The sequence below is a fragment of the Anomaloglossus baeobatrachus genome, chromosome 6 (genome assembly GCF_048569485.1).
Source record: "Anomaloglossus baeobatrachus isolate aAnoBae1 chromosome 6, aAnoBae1.hap1, whole genome shotgun sequence".
In the NCBI taxonomy this organism is placed as follows: domain Eukaryota; kingdom Metazoa; phylum Chordata; class Amphibia; order Anura; family Aromobatidae; genus Anomaloglossus; species Anomaloglossus baeobatrachus.
Window position 1 is genome coordinate 53,503,512 of NC_134358.1, and position 26,796 is coordinate 53,530,307.

The 26,796-nt window shown below is 41.6% G+C and overlaps 1 protein-coding gene across 1 annotated transcript in view; it reads left to right on the forward strand.

The window, feature by feature from the left end:
• EXT1 (exostosin glycosyltransferase 1) overlaps positions 1-26,796 on the forward strand; it is a 406,167-nt gene that overhangs the window by 354,869 nt on the left and 24,502 nt on the right. Inside the window, exons 5-7 of the mRNA XM_075352930.1 lie at positions 17,188-17,320; positions 23,463-23,581; positions 24,671-24,766. Coding sequence (XP_075209045.1) covers positions 17,188-17,320; positions 23,463-23,581; positions 24,671-24,766 — 348 coding nt within the window. The remainder of the gene's footprint in view (positions 1-17,187; positions 17,321-23,462; positions 23,582-24,670; positions 24,767-26,796) is intronic.

Sequence of the window (26,796 nt, forward strand, 5' to 3'; positions counted from 1 at the left end):
AAATATTTTTTTTTAAAAAGCTTTTTATTGATATTGCCTATTTTATATGTAGACATAATTTTAGAAAAAAATGTTTTTACTGAAATTATACTATGTGCTGAAATGTTCATAAAATATACTTTTTGTTTTTGTTTTTTTTTATTGAAATTGTGCTGAAATGTTAATGACGTATATACTTTTATGTTATCGATTTTGTTTTCAAGTATGAAATTAATTCTACATGCAAAAAAATAAAAGAAACCTTTTTTTTTTTTAGCTTTTTATAGTTTATTGTTGCGTATGTAAACTTTTTTTTTTTTTTTTTATTATTGAAATTGTAATACCATGTGTTGAAATTTTCATGAAATATACACTAAAAATAATAATTAAAAAATAATAAAAAAAAAAAAAAAACAAAGTTAAAGTTTTGTAAAGTTGTAAGAGGTGCGATGAATCCGCCGGGTGCTTTGCTGCGAATACTGAGCTCCTGTGTGTACGCGGCGTCAGTCTCTGCAGTGAAAGGAATATAACTTCATAGGAGAATGTGGAGAGCGGCTGATACTTTATGAACTATAAACAAGACTTTCAGGATTGCGCGACCTCCGGGAGATCTGGCCCTGGCCGTGCCGGTATAAAGCTGTCCTTACATTTCTCGGAATACAAATGTTGTCCCACTGGTGCCGGCCGTGCGCGGACGCTGCGCTGCTCTGCTGTTCTCAGCCGCCACAACGCTCTCTGGGTATCTGACGGGCTTGTGAAGACAATCAGGCAAAGATGGAAACTTCTGGGTCCATCTGTATTGGGCAATGCCAAGTATTGTGTATTTGTGCCGTGCTCCTCTCTTTATATAGGCAAAAGCCTTTGCGGTGGACTTTGCTCCGATCCCAGCAGGCGTGTGGCTTTGTATTAGGCTACTTTCACACATCCGGTTTGAGCACTGCGGCTCAATCCGGCTGTGAAAACTATGCAACGGATGCGGCGAAAACACCGCACCCGTTGCATAAGTTTTTACATGCGGCCCGTCCGTTTTTTTCCGGTTGCGGCATGCTACTGAGCATGCGCAGTGGAAAAAACCGCATGCGGCGACCGGATGCGTTTTTTTCCGCATCGCGACGCATGCGGCCTCCATAGGTATGCATTGAAAAATGCGCCGCAGCGGCCGGATGCGGCACGATGCGGTGTTTTTTGCCAGAGCAAAAAACGTTGCAGGGAACGTTCGATCCGGCCGCGGCATCGGCTAAATCTGCCGCATGCGGCAAAAACCGGATCGAACGCAAGCCCCTGCGGCACAATACGGCACTAATGTAAGTCTATGCAAAAAAAAAAACGCAACCGGCGTTACAAAAGCCGGTTGCGGTTTTTCTGCAGAACGCCGTATTGTGCCGCAGAGCAAAAATCCGGATGTGTGAAAGTAGCCTTAGTCACTTTTCCATCAGTGATCACATGAGCTTAGGCTACTTTCACACATCAGTTTTTTTGGCATCAGGCACAATCCGGCGTGTGCCTGATGCAACGGATTCGGCGCAGAATATACAAAAATGGATGCGCCGGATCCTATTTTTTTTTTTTTTCTTTAACGGATCCAGTATACAGGATCCGGTGTACTGGATCCATCAAAAAACTGAACGGGCGCATCCATTTTTGCATCCGTTTCGTCCGTTTTTTTTTGCCAGATTCATTTTTTACAATAAATTAGAGCATGCTCAGTTTAAAAAAAACGGATTCGGCGGCCGCATCCGGTTTTTGCCGGATTTGGCATCCATAGGCTTCCATTGTAAATGACACGGGATCCGGCGCGATGCGTTTTTTTGTCAGAGACAAAAAAACGTTACAAGAGACGTTCCATCCGGCCGCCGCATTAGCCATTTACGCCGGATCCGTCAAAAGCCGGATGCAACGCAAGGCCATCCAGACATTCCGGCGCTAATACAAATCAATGGGGATAAAACGGATCCGGCGCCGCATCTGTTTTATCCGTTTTTTTTTCCGGATTGTGCCTGATGGAAAAAAACTGATGTGTGAAAGTGGCCTTAGCGGCCCGTGCCGTAATAAAATGTCACTGCAAAACATTTCAAGAAGTGTAGCCCCTTTTGTAGCCTGGATAGGAGTCTATCCCCTCCCCCACCCCCTGCCCTTCTACTTGGCACTTTGGTCAACCCCCCGAAGATCCCTGCAGAGGTCATCCAGAGAAATCCAGGTCCTAAGATTTGACCCCGTGATCGTGACTGCTTGTGGGACTGTACGGCAGAGGGAAATATAGCGGACCCCTCTATAGCCGTGATTGAGTGACCCGGTATTCTAGAAATAAACCAGGGCCGTATTTTGTAAAACTCTTTTTGGGTGTATCGGTACATCGCCCTACCTAGCGGTGTGTTCTAACATGCATGCCTCTCGATTTTTGAAGTGTTGTGTCGACATTGCGTTTTTTTTTTTTTTGTTTTTTTTCCCTGCAGATTTGGTGCAGATTTTGCGGCAGAAAAAATCAGGTCAAATATTGGGGCGTTTTTTTCCTGCGATTTGTAACTTTCCCTGCTATTGACTTCACTAAGAAAAACACACGGAAAAAAACTGCACCGCAAATGCTCCAAAACCAGATGTGTTTTTTAGGCCCTGTGCGCACACTGCGGTTTTGCTGCAGAAATTTCTTGAGAATATGGTTAACCTTTCTGCAGACATTTCCAAGCAAAAACTATGGAAAAAAAAATAGCTGTGCGCACTAAGCATTTTTTTTCTCAAGAAACGTCTTTCTGCAGAATTTCTTGAGAAAAAGAATGAGCATGTCACTTCTTTTCTGCAGGTACCTGCATTTTTTGCCATAGATAATGGTAAAATAACGCAGGGACCAACCTGCGGAAAAACCGCACCAAAAGCGCATGCGTTATTGGTGCTTTTTTTGAACGCAAGTGCGCTTATCTTTCAGACTCTTAAGAAGTTTCTTGAGAAAAATCCTTTTTCTAGTGCGCACAGGGCCTTAAGGCCCCGTTACACGCTATGATTTATCTGACGACATGTCGTCGGGGTCACGGTTTTCGTGACCCACTTCCGTAGTCGTTAGCGACGTCGTTGCGTGTGACACCTACGAGTGACTCTGACCGATCTTAAAAATTGCGAAAATCGTTGATTGTTGACACGTCGTTCATTTTCAAAATCTCGTTGGTCGTTCTGGATGTAGGTTGTTGGTCGTTCCTGAGGCAGCACACATCACTACGTGTGACACCCCGGGAACGACGAACAACACCGTACCTGCGTCCTCCGGTAACGAGGTGGGCGTGTTGATAATGCGGCTGCTCTCCGCCCCTCCGCTTCTATTGGTCGACCACTGTGTGACGGCGCACGAACCTCGCCCTTAACAAAGAGGTTATTCGCTGCCAACAGTGACGTCGATAGAAAGGTAAGTATGTGTGACGGGTCCGGGCGATATTGTGCGCCACGGGAAGCGATTTGCCAGTGATGCACAAACAACGAGGGCGGGTGCGCTCGCTAGCGATATCGCTGCATGTAAAGCCCCCTTAAGTGTGTTTTTTCTGCCACAAAGTGCAGATTTGATGCAGAAAATTTCTGCACCAAATTTGGAGTGTGTGCACATAGGCTATGTTCACACAGGGCGTTTTTTTCTGCAGCAAAACCTAGTTTTGCTAGGAAAACTGGTTTTGCTACGTTTTTTGCCGCGATTTTGCACTCCCTCATTGATTTGATGGGTATAAAAAGCGCGGTAAAATCACTGCAGAACCGTAATAGAAACGCTGAAAGAATGATGGACATGCTCATTCTTAAAAAAAAAAATGCAGCAAAAACCAAGGGGGGTGACAAAACCGTCAGGAAAAAACACAAGTGTCTTGTGTGAGTGCACGTGAGATTTAAGGAATCTCATTTACTTTGCTAGGACTGTGAAGGCAGCATGGATTTATATAAAACTAAGGAAAAAAAACATGCTAAAATGCCCTGTGTGAACATAGCCTAAAGGCCCCGTTACACGGGACGATATATCGGGCAATCGCACGAGCGATCGCACCCGCCCCCGTCGTTTGTGCGTCACGGTTAATTAGTTGCCCGTGGCGCACAAAGTCCTTAACCCCCGTCACACGTACTTACCTCCCGGATGACGTCGCTGTGGGCGGTGAACATCTACTTCCTGAAATGGGAGGGACGTTCGGTGTCACAGCGACGTCACACAGCAGCCGGCCAATAGAAGTGGAGGGGCGGAGATGAGCGGGACGTAACACCCGCCCACCTCCTTCCTTCCGCATTGCCGGTGGGACGCAGGTAAGCTGTGTTCGTCGTTCCCGAGGTGTCACACGGAGCGATGTGTGCTGCCGCAGGAACATTGAACAACCGGCGCGCAGAAGGAGGAACGACATTATGAAAATGAGCGACGTGTCAACGAGCAACGATAAGGTGTGTATTTTTGCTCATTAACAGTTTTTCGGAGGTGTCACACGGTACGACATCTCTAACGATGCCGGATGTGCGTCCTTAACGACGTGACCCCGACGACATATCGCCCGATATATCGTACCGTGTGACGGGGCCTTAAGGCTGTGTCCCCATGTTGCGGTTTTTTTCATGCGTTTTTGAGTGCGGATTTGTCACAATACATGATGGGAATCCGGATGCCAGCAAAGTCAATGATAATCTTGAAGTGTTGTTCACACGTTGAGTATTTTCTCCTTGCAGATTTGGCACAGAATTATATCCTCAGCATATTTTTTTGTTTGTTTTTTTTTTTTTTTTTTTTTTTTTTTTTGCTCAAGATTTCACCCATTCTAATGAATAGGGAAAAATCTGCACCAAATCCCAATACAGCTACACATATGTGACATTAATAAAATACATTTTCAACATTTTTTTTATTATTATTATTTATTTTTTTAATTAGTGTAAACTGAAATATAATTTTAAGCTAAAATAAAATGTCATTTTAAAACAAAACACAAATACACATGACATAAACACAACATATTTGGAACTGTCACAATATGGAGATAAGAAAATGACCATTTTGTGGGCAGTGGTGAACAACTTTAGAAAAAGAGAATAGCCTAAAAAGGAATCTGTGACTAGGTTTTTGCTATGTAATCTGAGATCCGCATGATGTAGGGGTAGAGATGCTGATTCCAGCAATGTGTCACTTGCTGGTCTGCTGGCTGTCATTTTTATACAACAGAGTTCAGAATGTTTAAAGGGGTTCTCCCATAAGCAAAGTTCATTTTATTTAATATGCCTTGTAATAAAAACATGTTCCTCAATTGAATGTCATTAAAAAATTGTTCCTGTGCGGAGATAATCTTAAAAATGTGCCCCTGCTGTGTACTGTGTAATGGCCGTGTCTGACCGTATAGGGACATGATTTGATCATACCACATCTCCTGGGCAGGGGAGGAAGGAAAAGAATATACAGACATTACAGCACATGATCATAGATGATTATTTCCGTAAAATATTTCCTTGTCTAGTTTTAAGCAATGTTTTACCTCACAGAAAGCATCAGCTAATATGCCCTGCTGTCCTGTCTGTATGCTCTTTTTCATCCTCCCCAGCCCAGGAGCTGTGGTATGATCCGATCATATCCTCTATAGGGTCAGACACATCCATTAGGCCCCCTTCACATGTCCGTATTATGTCCATTTTCACACTTATTGGAGACACATTCACACGCACACACACTCATTAAAATCTGTGTTGATCGTCACACCTTCGTGTTTTTTAATTTTAGCACGGATGAAATGGGGCAATAGAAGTCTATGGTCCACGAAAAACACATATGGCACACTGATGATATCCGTGTGACCGTGGTGTGCCATCCTTTTGACACGTACCAAAATTTAAAACAATTTCTTGAATGCGTTTGTGTTAAAGATGTGCAAAGATGATAGAGGGATATATGATAGATAGATTTTACGGCTTTTAACTACAGATGGGCTAATAGTGAAACATTCGTGTTCGCATTATGCTGTCCAAATACCGAGTACTATTCCAGTATTTGTCACAAAATAATGACGCTAATTCAAGTCAATGGTGAACACAAGTATTTTTCTGGGAAATCATCAAGAAAAATGCTCTGGTTCCCCAGTGACTTACTTCGTTACTCATGGCAAATACTAGAATAGTACTTTGTATTCGGATAATAAAAAGGCGAACGCGAAGGTTTCACTGTTCACCCATCACTACTATTATTAACCACATAAATAAAAGAAAAAACAACGTGGGGTACCAAAATCTTTGATAACCAGCAAAGATAAAGCAGACAGCTGGGGGCTTATATTTTTAGGCTGGGAAGGTCCATAGTTATTGGGTCCTTCCCAGACTAAAAATAGCAGCCGCCCAAGAAATGGTGAGTCCTATTAGATGCTCAAATTTTGGTTCTGTGCCTGGATCTTACCAAATGCCCTGGTGTGGTGGCAGTGGTAGTTGGTGGTTGATGTCAGCTGTGTAGTGTCAGCTGCCATCAAGCCCAGGGGTTAGTAATGGAGAGGCGTCTCTCATACATCCCCATTACTAACCTAGTTGGTAAAAAGAAAAAAACACACAAAAATAGTTTTGAAAAAACAGTCTCCACTCTTTCCCTGGTTCACCAATGTATATAAAAAAAAAAAACTCTGTACAGCTCTGACATAGTCCAGGGAACTCGATATAGTCCACAAAAGGAATCCTGAAAGACCTAAAAAGAGTGAAATAAAAACAAGCAAATCTAATGATACACACAGATGGACAAAACAGAACGTGCCACATGTGCGTTTTTTGTGCGCACGTATGATGGGGGCCTTAAGGCCCCGTTACACGCAACGACGTATCTAACGATATATCGCCGGGGTCACGGATTCCGTGACGCACATCCGGCATCATTAGCAACGTCGTTGCATGTGACACCAATAAACGGCTGTTAACGAATGTTGAGCACTTAGTAGTTCATCGTTCCTGAGGCAGCACACATCGCTACGTGTGACACCCCGGGAACGACTAACTACAGCTTACCTGCGTCCTCCGGCAATGAGGAAGGAAGGAGGTGGGTGGGATGTTACATCCCGCTCATCTCCGCCCCTCCGCTTCTATTGGGCGGCCGCTTAGTGACGCCACTTTGACGCCGAACGAACCTCCCCCTTAGAAAGGAGGTGGTTCGTCGACCACAGCGACGTCATTAGGCAGGTAAGTACGCATGACGGCTCCAAACTAAATTGTGCGCCATGGGCAGCAAATCGCCCGTGACGCACAAATGACGGGGGCGGGTGCCATCGCTAGCGATATCGCTGCGTGTGACGGGGCCTTTACACAGCACGTAGCAGGGTCATATATATAAGATTATCTCAGCACAGAAACATTTTTTAATCAAATCCAATTGTGGAACTTCTTTCTATTCCAAGATCTATTGATTAAAATCACCTTTGTTTGTGAGAAAACCCCATTACCTGTGTGTAACCCCATCCAGACCACTGATTGACCGCTTTCGGTGGGCACTGATTGACCTCTTTCGGTGGGCACTGATTGACCTCTTTCGGTGGGCACTGATTGACCTCTTTCAGTGGGCACTGATTGACCGCTTTCGGTGGGCACTGATTGACCGCTTTCGGTGGGCACTGATTGACCGCTTTCGGTGGGCACTGATTGACTGCTTTCGGTGGGCACTGATTGACTGCTTTCGGTGGGCACTGATTGACCTCTTTCAGTGGGCACTGATTGACCTCTTTCGGTGGGCACTGATTGACCTCTTTCAGTGGGCACTGATTGACCTCTTTCGGTGGGCACTGATTGACCGCTTTCGGTGGGCACTGTCAATTGACAGAACGCTGCTAATCAGTGGTAGGGGCAAAATTGGAGCAGGAGGCACGGGGCAGCTTGTCCTGTAGTGATGATCTCCTGCAGATAAAACAGATTGCATTTAACAGCACACAGTGAGTGACACATCGTTGGAATCTGGGCCTCTGCACCTAGATCATGTTGCTCTAAAAAACTTTGCTGACAAATTCCCTTTTTAAGAATTTTATTTAATTGATATAAATTAAAAACTAAGCCGAATGTATTCCACAATGTATTCCAGTATATGTTGAAGATCCACCTCTATGTCCATGGTAATACTCACATGAAAGCCCCCATACACAGATGATGTCTGGGAAGTTAAAAGGAATCTGTCACCAGGTTTTTTTTCTTTCCCATCTGAGAGCAGCATAATGTAGAGACAGAGACCCTGATTCCAATGATGTTTCACTTACTCAGCTGTTTGCTGTCATTTTGATAAAATCACTGTTTTCTCTGCTGCAGATCTAGCAGTTACACAGAGCTCATGAATATGCTGGACTACCTACAGCACACCAAGTAGCCCTGTAATGATAATCTCCTAATTAATCAGTGATTTTATGAAAACTACACTAAGCAGTAAGTGACACATCACTGGAATCATGATCTCTGCCCCTACATTATGCTGCTCTCAGAATAGATGGCAAAAATCTGGTGACAGATTCCCTTTAGGGATTGTTAATTGTGATCAGGAGGTTAGGCGCTGCCAGAGATGTGCGACATTGTCCTTGTCCGCTGTCTCCCTTGAATAGAACGTGAACATTTAGCCAAGATACGGACTGCTGTGTATGGGGGAGTCCAGTGCGAAAGCTGAAGGCCAAGAGAGCAATCATCCATCTTGGTCAGCTGTTGTATATGTATAGTCAGCTTTAGACCTGGAATGGTGAGTTGAAACATCCCCAAATTCCAAATAGGTTAGAATGACTTAATGAGGACCTGTCACCAGGTTAAAAGGGAAAGTTTTTGGTCTTATTTTTATTCCCACTGGTCCCTTGATTATGCTGTTTTTTGTATTTTTAGAATCCGACATACGGTGCCAGAGATATGGGCCTTTTTATGGTCTTTGTGAAGGGAGTGTGGCTCTCAGGATCCTCAGGGGCGTGTCTTTAGGTGATATCTTGTGAGTCACACCCCTTTTTGAGCGCCATAAAAATTGTCCCTAAATAAAAAGGCTCATATCTCTGGAACCGTATGACAGATTTTAAAAATACAAAAAACGGAATACTCCATGGAACAGCGGAAATAAAATAAAATAAGAAACTGAACTGGTGACAGGTCCCCTTTAAAGGCTCTATGCCTCAGTCCTTGAAGAATGGCACTTCATGAATCCACATTTCATATCCTACCTGTTTGATATATACACAGGTGTCCATATTCCTGCATTATATAGAGAGGACTACGGTGGTTTCTCTTGCTTTTGTGGAAGCCCATGCTAATAAATCATTCACACTCCATTACTGGAAGATAAACGGAGAGGTCACCCAGCGAGCCGCACACAAAGGTCACAGCATGGGCACGAGCTGTTCTGCGTGATACATATCTCTGCTTTCCATATTTCCCCTCCCCCGCCGCCCGGTTCGCTCATAGACTCTCACCATTTACCTTTTCACCCCGCCAATCAATGAAAATTGAATTTTTCAGTTTGAGCCTTTGGCCTCCCAGATGTGTTCGTCGGTGAGCGAGACCGATCCGAGAAGGGAGGACAGCTGACCGCAGATGGCGCGCCATGTTAATTTTGCCACCGAGTCGTGAACCCTGCACCCGGATACCAGGCAAACTAATTATTTGTACAAATTGGTTTTCAGCGCAGTATTTATACTTGGCCCTGCGTGTAACGAAGACCCGAGCCACACAGGTTAAAGTGTTACCGCAGTAATTACTGCATTGGGGGATTCTGCGAGCGCGAAATAACACAAGATTCCGACATCACCGCGGCGATATTATTATTATTTTACGCCATAAATCTGTAGATGAGAACCTGGGTATTAATGCGGCTTATTGTAATGTGTTCTGCGTGTACGGGCGGCACCGCGCGGCCCTCCATCAACCTAATGACGTATTAATGTACTGTAAATGATTTAGGACATCGCCGGCTGCGTGGGGGACGCGTGACTTTTTGCATATGATATAGATATTTCAGCAGCTTCTTTAAATACATGGCACTAGATCTCCGCGCTGCACCGCATTGATCCCCGAGATGGATAAACCTATTCAATCCCGCTATTGACTGCATGCCGTCTGCACATACATTATAATTATTACCTCCATTCCCTGCTAATGTCTAATATGGAGGAATCTACAAGTCCAGCCACTTTGTGTTTCTTCGATATTTTTTTTTTTTATATATATTATTGCTATGAATATTTTATTTTATTTTGCCCCCTATCACTTTCATATTCTTTCTCTTTGTCAAAAATTAAACAAGTGGAAGAAAAGCGATTTCGGCAGCTAAATAGGAAGGGGTTCTTTACAGTTAAAGCAGTCAGACTGTGGAATGCCCTACCACAGACCTGGGCAAGGGGCGGCCCGCGGGCCACATCCGGCCCGCCTACTCTGTGACCGGCCCGCCTGGTTCAGGGCGTCCTTGCTGGCCGGTCACTGATGAGGGCAATCTGACCTGTTGTCCGGAGCACCAGGCTCCGGGAGGCCCGTGGTCAGATTGTCCTCATCACACGCTGCGTGCCGGGAAGGGAACAGAGGACAGATCCTGCAGCGCCGCACAGTGTAGGCAGCGGAACGCAGGAATCTCTCCTCTGTTTCCTGTCAGGCACTTTTCTCTGTGACAAGCGCACGCCCTGATATCGTCAGTACGGCGCGCGTGTGTCATTTGAAAAGTTCCCGCCCGGCAGGAGAAGAGGCTGCAGCGGCTGGGCCCGTACGAAGAGAAGCAGTGGCGGGGGCTCCTACGAATTGGCGCAGCCTGGGCATGTGAAAGAGAAGCCGCTCAGCGGGGGGCTCGTACGGAGGTGCCTGAGGAGGGGACAATAAGAAGAGAGAGGTGAGTGGTTACTAGTAACCTGCGGGGACAATGGGGAGTGGGCAGGGGGGAAGGGTGTAACTGTTGACAAATATTTGGGGTGTAGTGGTGTAGTATATGGGAATGTAGTTTTACAGGTGTGGTATATGGGGGGGTGTAGTGGTGTAGTATATAGTGGTGCAGTTTTATAGGGGTGTAGTAGTGTAGTATAATACAGGTGTATATAGGGGTGTAGTATAATACTGCACCCCTATATACACCTGTATTATACTACACCCCTATATACACCTGTATTATACTACACCCTATATAGTATAATACAGGTGTATATAGGGGTGTAGTATAATACTGCACCCCTATATACACACCTGTATTATACTACACCCCTATATACACCTGTATTATACTACACCCCTATATACACCTGTATTATACTACACCACTACACCCCTATATACACCTGTATTATACTACACCCCTATATACACACCTGTATTATACTACACCCCTATATACAGCTGTATTATACTACACCCCTATATACACCTGTATAGTACAGGTGTATATAGAGGTGTAGTATAATACAGGTGTATATAGGGGTGTAGTATAATACAGGTGTGTATATAGGGGTGTAGTATAATACAGGTGTATATAGGGGTGTAGTATAATACTGCACCCCTATATACACACCTGTATTATACTACACCCCTATATACACCTGTATTATACTACACCCCTATATACACCTGTATTATACTACACCACTACACCCCTATATACACCTGTATTATACTACACCCCTATATACACACCTGTATTATACTACACCCCTATATACAGCTGTATTATACTACACCCCTATATACACCTGTATAGTACAGGTGTATATAGAGGTGTAGTATAATACAGGTGTATATAGGGGTGTAGTATAATACAGGTGTGTATATAGGGGTGTAGTATAATACAGGTGTATATAGGGGTGTAGTGGTGTAGTATAATACAGGTGTATATAGGGGTGTAGTATAATACAGGTGTGTATAAAGGGGTGCAGTATGTGTGTAAAAACTATTGCGTTTTTGGTCTTTTTTTAATATGTTTTTGGGTGCTTTTTTTTTTTGTATTTAGGAGTCTTTTTTTTTAGTGAATTCAATGGCAAAAAGGGCTAAAAAACGCTGGAAAAAAACTGCAGAAATTTCCTGCACCCAAAAACGCACCTTGAGGCCAAAAAGTGTTGGTTTTTGGTTCTTTTTTTTTTGTATGTTTTTGGGTGCTTTTTTTTTTTTATTTACTCTAGGGTACTTTTTTTTAGTGAATTCCATGGCTGGAAGGGCTAAAAAAAACAGGAAGAAAAAAATGCAGAAATTTTCTGCAACCAAGAAACACACCTTTTGGCCAAAAAAACTATTGCGTTTTTGGTGGAGTTTTTTAATGCATTTTTGTTGCTTTTTTTTTGTTTTTAGGTGCCTTTTTGTTTAGTGACTTCAATGGCTGGAAGGGCTAAAAAACACAGGAAAAAAACTGCAGAAATTTTCTGCACCCAAGAACGCACCTTTTGGCCAGAAAACTAGTTTGTTTGTGGTGGGGTTTTTTTTATTGTGTTTTTGGGTGCTTTTTTAGTGAATTCAATGGCTGGAAAGGCTAAAAAATACAAGAAAAAAACACACCAACACCAACAATTGAAATGCTGCAGATTTTTTTTTGCACCCAAAACTGCAAGAAAAAAAGGAAGCAACGTGCGCACCGCGTTTCTGATTTCTCATACACTTTGCTGGGATAAGAGTAGACATGAAAATTTAGGCAACAAGCTGCATGATAAACTGCACCCAAAAAAACGCGCTGGACCTCAGGCTGTGTGCACAAGGTGCATTTTTTTGTGTGCATTTTTTGCAAATCTGCACCAAAGTCTGCATGTCTATCCTGAAGCCAGAAAAGTCTGAGATTTCTGAAGTGATGTGCGTTGGTTTTTTTTTCCGTTCAGAAATAATCTCCAGCGTGTGAATTGTTTTGGACTTTTTTTTTCCTGTGTTTTTTAGCCCTTCCAGCCATTGACTTCATTTAAAAAAAGCACCAAAATGTATGCGTCCTTTGGTGCTTTTTATCTGCCGGAAGCTGCAGATTTCATGCAGAAGTTTTCTGCACCAAATCTGCAGCGTGCGCACATAATCTTAAAGTCGACAGACTCTGATGTCCGGTCCGACACTGGGTTCAGTGAACTAAACTCAACAGGTCCATAGGCGTGTACCGGGCTGGTTACTTCGGGTCAGGAGATCCACAGTGTTGTCTGGACATCACTTTCACGCACCTCTGAATTTGGCCTTATACTAAATAATACCTGTCTTTTTACATAACACCCATAGAAAAAAACATGCTCTTGCTGCCCTCGGCATTTTTTTATATATTGTGTATATTTTTTCGTTTAACAAGGTTGGAGCTAGAAACAGCAAATCAGACTTGCAGTGTCTCTTAGTTCTGTTTCATTCTACTTATTTAACTTATTTACATATAATATATCTATATTTTATTTGTGTGTATATATTTCTTTGAATGTGTGTGTGTGTGTGTATATATATATATATATATATATATATATATATATATATATATATATATATACACAGTTAGGTCCAGAAATATTTGGACAGTGACACAATTTTGGCGAGTTGGGCTCTGCATGCCACCACATTGGATTTGAAATGAAATCTCTACAACAGAATTCAAGTGCAGATTGTAACGTTTAATTTGAAGGTTTGAACAAAAATATCTGATAGAAATTGTAGGAATTGTCACATTTCTTTACAAACACTCCACATTTTAGGAGGTCAAAAGTAATTGGACAAATAAACCAAACCCAAACAAAATATTTTTATTTTCAATATTTTGTTGCGAATCCTTTGGAGGCAATCACTGCCTTAAGTCTGGATCCCATGGACATCACCAAACGCTGGGTTTCCTCCTTCTTAATGCTTTGCCAGGCCTTTACAGCCGCAGCCTTCAGGTCTTGCTTGTTTGTGGGTCTTTCCGTCTTAAGTCTGGATTTGAGCAAGTGAAATGCATGCTCAATTGGGTTAAGATCTGGTGATTGACTTGGCCATTGCAGAATGTTCCACTTTTTGCACTCATGAACTCCTGGGTAGCTTTGGCTGTATGCTTGGGGTCATTGTCCATCTGTACTATGAAGCGCCGTCCGATCAACTTTGCGGCATTTGGCTGAATCTGGGCTGAAAGTATATCCCGGTACACTTCAGAATTCATCCGGCTACTCTTGTCTGCTGTTATGTCATCAATAAACACAAGTGACCCAGTGCCATTGAAAGCCATGCATGCCCATGCCATCACGTTGCCTCCACCATGTTTTACAGAGGATGTGGTGTGCCTTGGATCATGTGCCGTTCCCTTTCTTCTCCAAACTTTTTTTCTTCCCATCATTCTGGTACAGGTTGATCTTTGTCTCATCTGTCCATAGAATACTTTTCCAGAACTGAGCTGGCTTCATGAGGTGTTTTTCAGCAAATTTAACTCTGGCCTGTCTATTTTTGGACTTGATGAATGGTTTGCATCTAGATGTGAACCCTTTGTATTTACTTTCATGGAGTCTTCTCTTTACTGTTGACTTAGAGACAGATACACCTACTTCACTGAGAGTGTTCTGGACTTCAGTTGATGTTGTGAACGGGTTCTTCTTCACCAAAGAAAGTATGCGGCGATCATCCACCACTGTTGTCATCCGTGGACGCCCAGGCCTTTTTGAGTTCCCAAGCTCACCAGTCAATTCCTTTTTTCTCAGAATGTACCCGACTGTTGATTTTGCTACTCCAAGCATGTCTGCTATCTCTCTGATGGATTTTTTCTTTTTTTTCAGCCTCAGGATGTTCTGCTTCACCTCAATTGAGAGTTCCTTAGACCGCATGTTGTCTGGTCACAGCAACAGCTTCCAAATGCAAAACCACACACCTGTAATCAACCCCAGACCTTTTAACTACTTCATTGATTACAGGTTAACGAGGGAGACTCCTTCAGAGTTAATTGCAGCCCTTAGAGTCCCTTGTCCAATTACTTTTTGGTCCCTTTAAAAAGAGGAGGCTATGCATTACAGAGCTATGATTCCTAAACCCTTTCTCCGATTTGGATGTGAAACCTCTAAGGCTATGTGCCCATGCTGCGGATTTACCGCGGATTTGCCGCGGATTTTCCGAAAATCTGCAGCAGCTGCACTTCCAAGCCATTTCAATAGCATTTTGGAAATGCTGTGTCCATGCTGCGGATTTTTCCGCGGCGGATTTGCCGCGGATTTTGATCCGGAAAAATCTGCAGCATGTCAATTATTGTTGCGGATTTTGGGTATAGAATGGGGAAAAAAAAATCTGCATCAAAATCCGCGGCAAATTCGCGGTAAATCCGCGGCAAAAATAAGGTGCGGATTTGCCGCGAAAGTCGCAGATTTTCATGCAGAAAAATCCGCAGGTACATTCTACCGTGGACACACAGCCTCATATTGCAGCTGGGAGTGTGCACTTTCAGCCCATATTATATATATAATTGGATTTCTGAACATGTTTTTGTAAACAGCTAAAATAACAAAACTTGTGTCACTGTCCAAATATTTCTGTGTGTGTGTGTGTGTGTGTGTGTGTGTGTGTGTGTGTATATATATATATATATATATACACATGTGTGTATGTGTGTGTGTGTGTGTGTGTGTGTGTGTGTATATATATATATACACACGTGTGTGTGTGTGTGTGTGTATATATAATATATATATACACACACACACGTGTGTGTGTGTATATATATATCTATATATATATACATATATATTATATATGTATATATATGTATATATATATACATATATATTATATAATGTCATTTTTTTTCACACACTGTGTCCCTCATTAAGCTCTGTGCGCATGCTGCGTTTTTTGCCATGGATTTACCGCGGTTTTGCTGCATGAATTGTTGCAGAAAAAGTTCATAGCCTTTCTACAGTCCTTCCCCAGCAACACCTATGGTAAAAAAAAATGGTACACACACATGCTGCGTTTCTTTTTTCCCCTACAGGTTTTTGCTGCAGAATTTCTGCAGCAAAAAGAATGAGCATGTCACTTCTTTTCTGCAGGTACCTGTGGTTTTTGCCCTAGATAATGGTAAAAATACGCGGCAAAAACACGGGTACTGTTTTATTGCGTTTTTTGCCGCGAGTATGGTATCCTGCCAGAGGGTGTGGATTTTTCTTAAGAAAAGTCCATTTTCTAGTGCGCACATAGCCTTAAGGTCTCAAAAAAGTCCATTGATGGGTATTTTAACACATTAATCTATTATTTTCATTGCTGGTTTCCCCTGTAATAGGGGCTGGTATATTAGCCCCAGTTACAGGGGTAGTTCAGCCTTCTGGCTGCATGCTAATGCTGACTGGGTCTCCTAGGACCCAGCAGCTCCCCGCCCTCACACCTGCGCAATCTCATGTAATAATATATTTTTCTTATATATATATATATATATATATGTGTGTGTGTGTGTGTGTGTGTGTGTGTGTGTGTGTGTGTATATATGTATATAATATATATATAGAGATAGATAGATATATATATATATGTATATAGATATAGATATATATATATAGATATATAGATAGATATAGATAGATCTAGCGTCAACATATGCTGCAGCACTTTACAATCCAAAAGGCATATATACAGGCAATAAACACACCTAAAACATAAAAGCAGAACATCAGTGCAGTGCAAAGAGTGAACCACCTGAATTCTCATAGACTATGGGTGGTCTATGTCCAGGAACTATCGTTATGCTGTAACTTGCCATCTACTTCCACTTTTCTTTTTTCCTCTTCCTTTGTTTCTCTCTGCTGGGCATTCTGCCAGCACTATAGGTTTATGAACTTGCTTAATCTAATGTCTCAGCATGCATTTCTCCTCAGATTATCACGTGGTTTGCTATTCTGGACTGATATTATATCCTGCCGCTGTGATTTCTGCTTATAATTTACCACACGGGAAGCCAGTAACAGACCAATCCCATCCCAATTTTCTGAAACCAGTAACAAACAAACCCCGTCCCAACTTTCCAGTGGGATAGATTACACTTGACAACAGGCAGTGGATAACAAGGAGACACTTGGGGTTTTTGAGGGAAATGGGTGATGCCTGAGCCTTTCGTTTCTCTAGTATAGTTATCTGTAGTAACAACAGAAAATGAGTTCTTGATATTTAGGTGTTTGAATTGGTGAAATAGATTGTAGAACAGATTGAATAGGTAAAACCAAATGTCCATGGCCGATGTGAACAAGAAGAAGCCTTGATTGCTCTCCTCAGCTAACCGCTGATTGAAGAGGCTGCTCGAGTAAAGATAGGTAGAACCAAGTGCTCCTCTCAGTTCTTATTTTACCACTTTTTCTAATCCCTCCATCTTTCTTCTCTTTCCAGATAATTCAGGACAGAATTTTCAAGCACATATCACGTAACAGTTTAATATGGAACAAGCATCCTGGAGGACTCTTTGTGCTGCCCCAGTACTCATCATATCTGGGTGATTTTCCCTACTACTACTCTAATCTAGGTAAGTGCTTCCTCCTCCATGACCTGACGATGGACGGGGACTTTAGCTGAGTACATCCATTTTCCTAACTGTCAATTCAGCACGAGCACTGTGTGTGCAGATTATAGAGGATCGCCAGAACTATTTACACTGAAATAAGAATCAACTTCTGAAACAAAAGGCATAAAAACAACAATAATGTATGAGTGCATAGATGTAATATATATATATTTTCTCTCTATACCACTCTCTTGGTCTTTCTTTCTCGATCTCCCTCGATCTCTCAATCGCTCACTTGATCTCTCTCTCTCGGTCTCCCTCTCTCGATCTCACTCTCTCGATCTCACTCGCTCTGTTGATCTCTCGATCTCTCCCTCTCGATCTCTCCCTCTCGATCTCTCCCTCTCGATCTCTCCCTCTCGATCTCTCCCTCTCGATCTCTCCCTCTCGATCTCTCCCTCTCGATCTCTCCCTCTCGATCTCTCCCTCTCGATCTCTCCCTCTCGATCTCTCCCTCTCGATCTCTCCCTCTCGATCTCTCCCTCTCGATCTCTCCCTCTCGATCTCTCCCTCTCGATCTCTCCCTCTCGATCTCTCCCTCTCGATCTCTCCCACTCGATCTCTCCCTCTCGATCTCTCCCTCTCGATCTCCCCCACTCGATCTCTCCCACTCGATCTCTCCCACTCGATCTCTCCCACTCGATCTCTCCCACTCGATCTCTCCCACTCGATCTCTCCCACTCGATCTCTCCCACTCGATCTCTCCCACTCGATCTCTCCCACTCGATCTCTCCCACTCGATCTCTCCCACTCGATCTCTCCCACTCGATCTCTCCCACTCGATCCCTCCCACTCGATCCCTTCCTCTCGATCCCTCCCTCTCGATCTCCCTCGATCTCTTTCTTGCTCTCCCTCTCTCGATTCTCCCTGTGTGTATAACATGTATCTATAACACCTACTATTGTAACCTAAAAATACCAACTCACATGTCCACCAGGGTAAAGAAGCTTGTAAATGCATAATATTAGGAGTAAATAAGTAACTACTTACACAATATACAGTGCTGGCCAAAAGTATTGGCACCCCTGCAATTCTGTCAGAGAATACTCAGTTTCTTCTTGAAAATGATTGCAATCACAAATTCTTTGGTATAATCTTCATTTAATTTGTCTTCAATGAAAAAAAAAAAAATTGTCATGAAGCCAAATTGGATATAATTCCACACCAAACTTAAAAAAGGGGGTGGACAAAAGTATTGGCACTGTTTGAAAAATCATGTGATGCTTCTCTAATTTGTGTAATAACAGCACCTGTAACTTACCTGTGGCACCTAACAGGTGTTGGCAATAACTAAATCACACTTGCAGCAGGTGACATGGATTAAAGTTGACTCAACCTTTGTCCTGTGTCCTTGTGTGTACCACATTGAGCATGGAGAAAAGAAAGAAGACCAAAGAACTGTCTGAGGACTTGAGAATCAAAATTGTGCGGAAGCATGAGCAATCTCAAGGCTACAAGTCCATCTCCAAAGACCTGAAAGTTCCTGTGTCTACGGTGCGCAGTGTCATCAAGAAGTTTAATGCCCATGGCACTGTGGCTAACCTCCCTAGATGTGGAAGCAAAAGAAAAATTGACGAGAGATTTCAACGCAAGATTGTGCGGATGGTGGATAAAGAACCTCGACTAACATCCAAACAAGTTCAAGCTGCCCTGCAGTCCGGGGGTACAACAGTGTCAACCCGTACTATCTGTCGGCGTCTGAATGATACCTGTAGGATACCCAGGAAGACCCCACTTCTTACGCCAAGACATAAAAAAGCCAGGCTGGAGTTTGCCAAAACTTACCTGAGAAAGCCTAAAACGTTTTGGAAGAATGTTCTCTGGTCAGATGAGACAAAAGTAGACCTTTTTGGGAAAAGCCATCAACATAGAGTTTACAGGAAAAAAAAAGAGGCATTCAAAGAAAAGAACACGGTCCCTACAGTCAAACATGGCGGAGGTTCCTTGATGTTTTGATATTGCTCTGCTGCCTCTGGCACTGGACTGCTTGACCGTGTGCATGGCATTATGAAGTCTGAAGACTACCAACAAATTTTGCAGCATAATGTAGGGCCCAGTGTGAAAAAGCTGGGTCTCCCTCAGAGGTCATGGGCCTTGCAGCAGGACAATGACCCAAAACACACTTCAAAAAGCACTAGAAAATGGTTTGATAGAAAGCACTGGAGACTACTAAAGTGGCCAGCAATGAGTCCAGACCTGAACCCCATAGACTACCTGTGAAGAGATCTCAAAATGGCAGTTTGGAGAAGGCCCCTTCAAATCTCAGGGACCTGGAGCAGTTTGCCAAAGAATGAATGGTCCAAAATTCCTGCAGAGCATTGTAAGAAACTCATTGATGGTTACCGGAAGCGGTTGTGCGCAGTTATTTTGGCTAAAGGTTGTGCAATCAAGTATTAGGCTAAGGGTGCCAATACTTTTGTCTGGCCCATTTTTGGAGTTTTGTGTGAAATGATCAATGATTTGATTTCTGTTTCATTCTCTTTGGTGCTTTTTCATTGCAAGCAAAATAAATGAAGATAATACCAAAGAATTTGTGATTGCAATCATTTTCAAGAAGAACCTGAGTATTATCTGACAGAATTGCAGGGGTGCCAATACTTTTGGCCAGCACTGTATTTCCTTCCTTCTTGATGTATGTCTGCGCGTTTCACCCCGCTTCCTCAGGGGGTATATATAATAAATAATATAAATTTGTTAGAAAATGTTTGTAGCACAAAAATAGTGGCGTAAAGTGAGCTCCATGCCAAAAATAGCATAAAAAAAGAAGAAAAACAAAAGAAGTGTAGTTATGTAACACAGTAGTAATGGCGTAAAGTTAGCTACATGCCAAAAATTAGCATTAAAATAAGGACAAACAAAAGATGTGTAGATCAGCAATGTTCTCACTTAGTTTACTTTTGACAATAGATTGGTATCTTTTAAGGGGAAAAAGGTTTGACAAACGTAAGATAAGTAAAAAAAAAACTGCTTTGACATTCATTTTTTTTTCTGCCTGATAAGATTCTTAAAAAAAAAAAAAAACTTTGAAAGGTCTATAAAAATATATAGAAAATAGAGTAAGAAGTCAATAGCAATATTCCAGCGTTACTGTCCTGTTTTTTAGTTATTGTCCACTAAATATAATTGCTTTAAAATTAAAACAAAACATCAAAACTAGTATTATGTATAATGTATAATAAGCAAGCCACATAGAATATCCAAATAATTTTATTTTAATTAATTTTGCTATTATGTTTTTGATATTTAACTTTCAAAATGGTAACTCTTGGCTTTATTATGCCAACGTTTAAGGCATAACAGCCAGGATACATGAATAGTATCCCAGTATAGTTTTTAATTCATGCTGTGAATAGGAAAAAAATAAATAGAAATTCAAAGCTTTCTTTAGAATCGTCCATAAAGTGCTCAAATGTCACCCGAAATATGCTGCTTGGAAGTGCTAAAACTAATTAACATTGCTCATGTTACTGCCATTATGTGCTGAAATAGTAACACCGTACAGTGCTCAAACATTACCCCCATAAAGTGCTCAGATTCTACCATACAAAGCCCAAGGAAAAACACCATAAAGAGCTCAACTAATATCACTATATAAAGGCAAAAAATACAAACATTAACTGCTCAAATAATACTACCGTAGAGTGCCGAAACAATACTTCCATAAAGTGCTCAAATACCATTATAGAGTGCCCAAACAATACTGCCATAAAGTGCTTAACTAATACCACCGTAGAGTACCCAAACAATATCCTTATGAAGTGCTCAACTAATACCACCGTAGAGTGCCCAAACAATACTGCCATAAAGTGCTCAAATAATACCATTATAGAGTGCCCAAACAATACTGCCATAAAGTGCTCAAATAATACCATTATAGAGTGCCCAAACAATACTGCCATAAAGTGCTCAAATAATACCATTATAGAGTGCCCAAACAATACTGCCATAAAGTGCTCAACTAATACCACCGTAGTGTCCAAACAATACTGCCATAAAGTGCTCAACTAATACCACCGTAGAGTGCCCAAACAATACTGCCATAAAGTGCTCAAATACCACCGTAGAGTGCCCAAACAATATCCTTGTGAAGTGCTCAACTAATACCACCGTAGAGTGCCCAAACAATACTGCCATAAAGTGCTCAAATAATACCATTATAGAGTGCCCAAACAATACTGCCATAAAGTGCTCAAATAATACCATTATAGAGTGCCCAAACAATACTGCCATAAAGTGCTCAAATAATACCATTATAGAGTGCCCAAACAATACTGCCATAAAGTGCTCAACTAATACCACCATAGTGTCCAAACAATACTGCCATAAAGTGCTCAACTAATACCACTGTAGTGTCCAAACAATACTGCCATAAAGTGCTCAACTAATACCACCGTAGAGTGCCGAAACAATACTGCCATAAAGTGCTCAAATACCACCGTAGAGTGCCCAAACAATATCCTTATGAAGTGCTCAAATGCCATTATAGAGTGCCCAAACAATACTGCCATAAAGTGCTCAAATAATACCATCGTAGAGTTCCCCATCAATAATCCTTATGAACTGCTCAAATACTACCCTACAGAGCCCAAACAATACTACCATGAAGAGCTCAACTAATAGTACTACTATTATGTGCTCACATTGTACCACTGTAGAATGCGTGCCCAAGAGCGTTTTTATGAAGTGTGAACTAACACTATATGTCGCCCAGACATTATTATTATTATAAAGTAGTAAAATACCCTACATTGCTCAACTACTATCCTACAGAGCTCAAGAAATAGTACCATAATGAGCTCAACTAATATTACAATACAATGGCCAACAACACTTCATATAAGTTCACAATTAATTCTTCCCTAGTGTGCCCAAACAGGATTTTTATGGAGTACTCAAATACCACAGTCTAGTGTCCACACAATACTGTCATGAAGTGCTCAAATAATGGCACTATTTAGTGCTTAGAGTATTGTCATAAGGTGCTCAACTAATAGCACTGTACATTGATGAAGCAACACCGCCATAATGTGCTCAACTAATAGCACTGCACATTGCTGAAATAACACCGCCATAATATGCTCAACTAATAGCACTGTGTATTGCTAAAAAAAACACTGCCATAATGTGCTCAACTAATAGCACTGTACATTGATGAAACAATACCGCCATAATGTGCTCAACTGATATCACTGTACATTGATGAAACAATACCGCCATAATGTGCTCAACTAATAGCACTGTACATTGCTGAAATAACACCGCCATAATATTCTCAACTAATAGCACTGTACATTGCTAAAATAACACCGCCATAATGTGCTCAACTAATAGCACTGTACATTGCCGAAACAACACTGCCATAATGTGCTCAACTAATAGCACTGTACATTGCTGAAATAACACCGCCATAATGTGTTCAACTAACAGCACTGTACATTGATGAAGCAACACTGCCATAATGTGCTCAACTAATAGCACTGTACATTGCTAAAGCAACACAGTTATAATGTGCTCAACTATTAGCACTGCACATTGCTAAAATAACACCGCCATAATGTGCTCAACTAATACAACTACACATTGCTGAAACAACACCGCCATATGTGCTCAACTAATACCACTGCACATTGATGAAGCAACACCGCCATAATGTGCTCAACTAATACAACTACACATTGCTGAAACAACACCGCCATATGTGCTCAACTAATACCACTGCACATTGATGAAGCAACACTGCCATAATGTGCTCAACTAAAAGCACTGTACATTGCTAAAATAACACCGCCATAATGAGCACATATTGTGAAAGCGCCGGTTGCCGGTACGAAACAGCTGTCGTCTGTGTGGGGTCATACGTTCTGTATTTTATGCCTGCTTCTTGTAATTAATAAATCTGAAGTTTTTTACTGCTTATATACGATGAGTGCCCTCCTTGTTCTACTGTTCAGTTTATAATGTGCTCAACTAATAGCACTGTACATTGATGAAATAACACCGCCATAATGTGCTCAACTAATACCACTGCACATAGCTGAAACAACACCGCCATAAGGAGATAATGTCACTATACAGTGCTGATTTGTGGTCTTTTGTGTTTCAGGTGTAAAATCGCCAACAAAGTTTACTGCAGTCATCCACGCTGTGACGCCGCTGGTCTCCCAATCCCAGCCAATCCTGAAGCTGCTCGTTGCTGTAGCAAAGTCTCAGTACTGTCATCAGGTACTGCCGCTAAACATGTGCTATGTTATATCTAATATCTATATTGGGGCTCAGTTTTTCTAAAGTTCCTTCAAATTTTTTACAAGAACACATATTACCAATTATTATACAATCCTGGCTCTCTGCTCCCACCACTAGAGGGAGCTAAATGCGTTGGTTCTGTGTAAGCCATAAGATCTTTAGCGCCCTCTATTGATGGCTGCTTTTGAGATATTGATATGTTATCGTCTGACTTTTTATCTCTATGTAGGATCTTGGGAGCTCTGTATTAGCTGTTATTTCAGTTCTTAAATAAGAAATATTGAATAAAAAAACAAGTAATTTTAAAAAGTATGTTATTAAAAAGTGGATGTTAACATTAATCATTTTTCTGATTGTATTATGTTCACCTACTTCATCCCCCAGTAATTAGTTATAATGTGTGACCAAATATAGAATAGGTTTTTCTGCATGGACGGTGAAATAAAACTGCATTTTTCTTCTATTCCTGTTTACAAAAAAACTTAAAGGGAACCTCTCACTAGAATCCTGTTATATAAATTGAGCTCGTCATCTAATTGCAGCTGCTCCACTGATTCTGGAACCGTTTTTCTTTTTCTTCTGTGCCCTTCCGTTCCAAAGTTATGACTCTCAGTAACAATGGCGCAGTTTCCCTTTTAGTAGGCGTGTACTACAGTAGGTCTCTGTGGGCGTGGCTGTATTTTGATTGGCCAGCATCAAAAGAGAAAGCAGATACGCCCAGTAGTAGAAAGAAAAATTTGCATCTCTGTTTCCGAGGGGCATAACTTTGGAATAGAGAGGCACAGAAAAAAAAGAAAAACTGTTCCAGAATCAGTGGAGCTTAGACAATTGGAGGGGGTAGTCAGTCTAAATAAAAAAAATCCTGTGAAAGTTCCCCTTTAATATATGTAATGATGTTTCTATACTTTTACATTTGTGCTTGCGTTTCCTTTTTCTTTCATCCTTGTGAGCTTTATTCTTTTTCTCCTTTTTGACATTTTTCCAGAGATACTTTAATTTGGGGAAATATTCCATAGAGAGGCGCTGACTGCTGGAATATTTATGTATCTGTTTATTATATTTTTCCAGATCATAGTCTTGTGGAATTGTGACAAGCCGCTCCCTGCCAAACACCGCTGGCCTGCCACTGCTGTGCCTGTCATAGTTATTGAAGGGGAGAGCAAGGTGAGGCCATTCTGCTGTGCAGCCCTTTTATCCGCTGAATTCCAGCTTTATTAAATATGAGAGGACCCAGATTTATCAACCTGTCGTATCGCTACTGTGAACCAGTGAAAGGCTTTTCTCCTTATTGGTGTTACTGCCATAAGAGGGATATTCGAGAAACTACTCCAAACATCATGTGATGCTTTATTACAGGAATACGTCTTTTGGATTAATCTAGTCCCAGAAGTGGGAATTCTTAAAAAGGGGCTGAATGATACTTGTGCTAGTGTATGCCATCACTTTGGGGGGGAAGGACCCCCCCATCGTTCTTGAGAATGAAAGGGTGGCAGCTCTGGTCCACTGCTGTCTAATTATATTTTCTTTTTACTGCCCCCCTGGCCACCTGGCTCTGCAGGGAACTGCAGCCAGCCCCATTCACTTGAATTTAGATGTGCTGCTGTTCTTGTGCACAACAGGTGGCGCTATACAGAAAAAGAAGGGCTATAATGCTGTATCACTGATGCAGAAAATGAAAGGGCTGCAGTACTAATGTTCCCAGATATCAGACTCATCCCAGTCCTAAAGCAATGGGAATAGCCCTTTAAGAAATGTAATTAGATCATAGAGGGGAACCTTCTATGTCACAGCCCCTCATTGAGTTGGAGTCACCATATTGTGTATCACCCCCTTCCAAAAAGATAAATTAGTTTCATAGGACCCTCAAACGGATTTAGTAATTGAAACTGGGCAATACTTTTTTTTACAACCCGATTTGATTTTTATTGGTGGGGCAGCACAAAGGTTGGAGAAAGTAGGCAGCAACCTGTAGGGCCAATAAGTAGGGGTACAATTTTTATTAAAATAAAAAAAAAAAACAAACGGATGATACCAAGAGAGGATCCTACTATAGATGGTGGATTGGTGACCCTGCATGATGTGAAGCTTTAGTTATTCAAACTGGACAGCACTTGTTCCTTATTTTTGTTACAACCAGATTTGATTATTATTGGTGGTGCAGGACAAGGGTTGAGGAAAGTAGACAGCAACCTGTAAGTGCAATAAATAGGGGTACAATTTCTTAAAAAAAAAAAAAAAAAAAAGTAGATGAAACCAAGAGGGGATATGTGAAAGGCAGCTAATCCTACTATAGATGGTGGATTCGGACCCTGCATAATATGAAGCTATAGTTATTGAAACTTGACAATACTTGTCCCTTTTTTTTTTTTTTTTTTTTTTTTTTTTTTTATTATTACTATAGCCTGATTTGATTATTTTTGGTGGGGCCAGACAAGGGTTGAGTAAAGTAGGCAGCAACCTAGAGTGCCAATAAATTGGGTTGCTATATATATATATTATATATATATATATATATATATATATATATATATATATATATATATATATATATATATATATATATATATATATATATATATATATAAAAACTACAAAACCAAGAGGGGGATGTGTGATAGGCAGCTGACCCTACTATAGACGGTGGATTGATTGGTGACCCTGCATGATGTGAAGCTTTAGTTATTGAGACTGGACAATACTTGTTCCTTTTTTTGCTACAACCTGATTTGATTATTATTTGTGGGGCAGGACAAGGGTTGAGGAAAGTAGGCAGCAACTTAGAGTGATAATAATATTTATTCATTTATATAGCGCTATTCATTCCACAGCGCTTTACATACATTGGCAACACTGTCCCCATTGGGGCTCACAATCTAAGCTCCGTTTCAGTGTGTTTTTGGAGTGTTGGAGGAAACCGGAGTACGTGGAGGAAACGAACGAAAACATGGGGAGAACATACACACTCATTGCATATGGTGTCCTTGGTGGGAATTGAACCCAGGACCCCAGCGCTGCAAGACTGCAGTGCTAACCACTGAGCCACTGTGCCGCCCAGTGCCAATAAATGGGTGTACAATTTATTGAAATTAAAAAAAAAATAAATAAAAATCTATAAAACCAGGAAAGGATCTGTGATGGGCAACTCACCCTACTTCAGATGTATGGTTGGATCGGTGGTGAACCTTCATGATGCG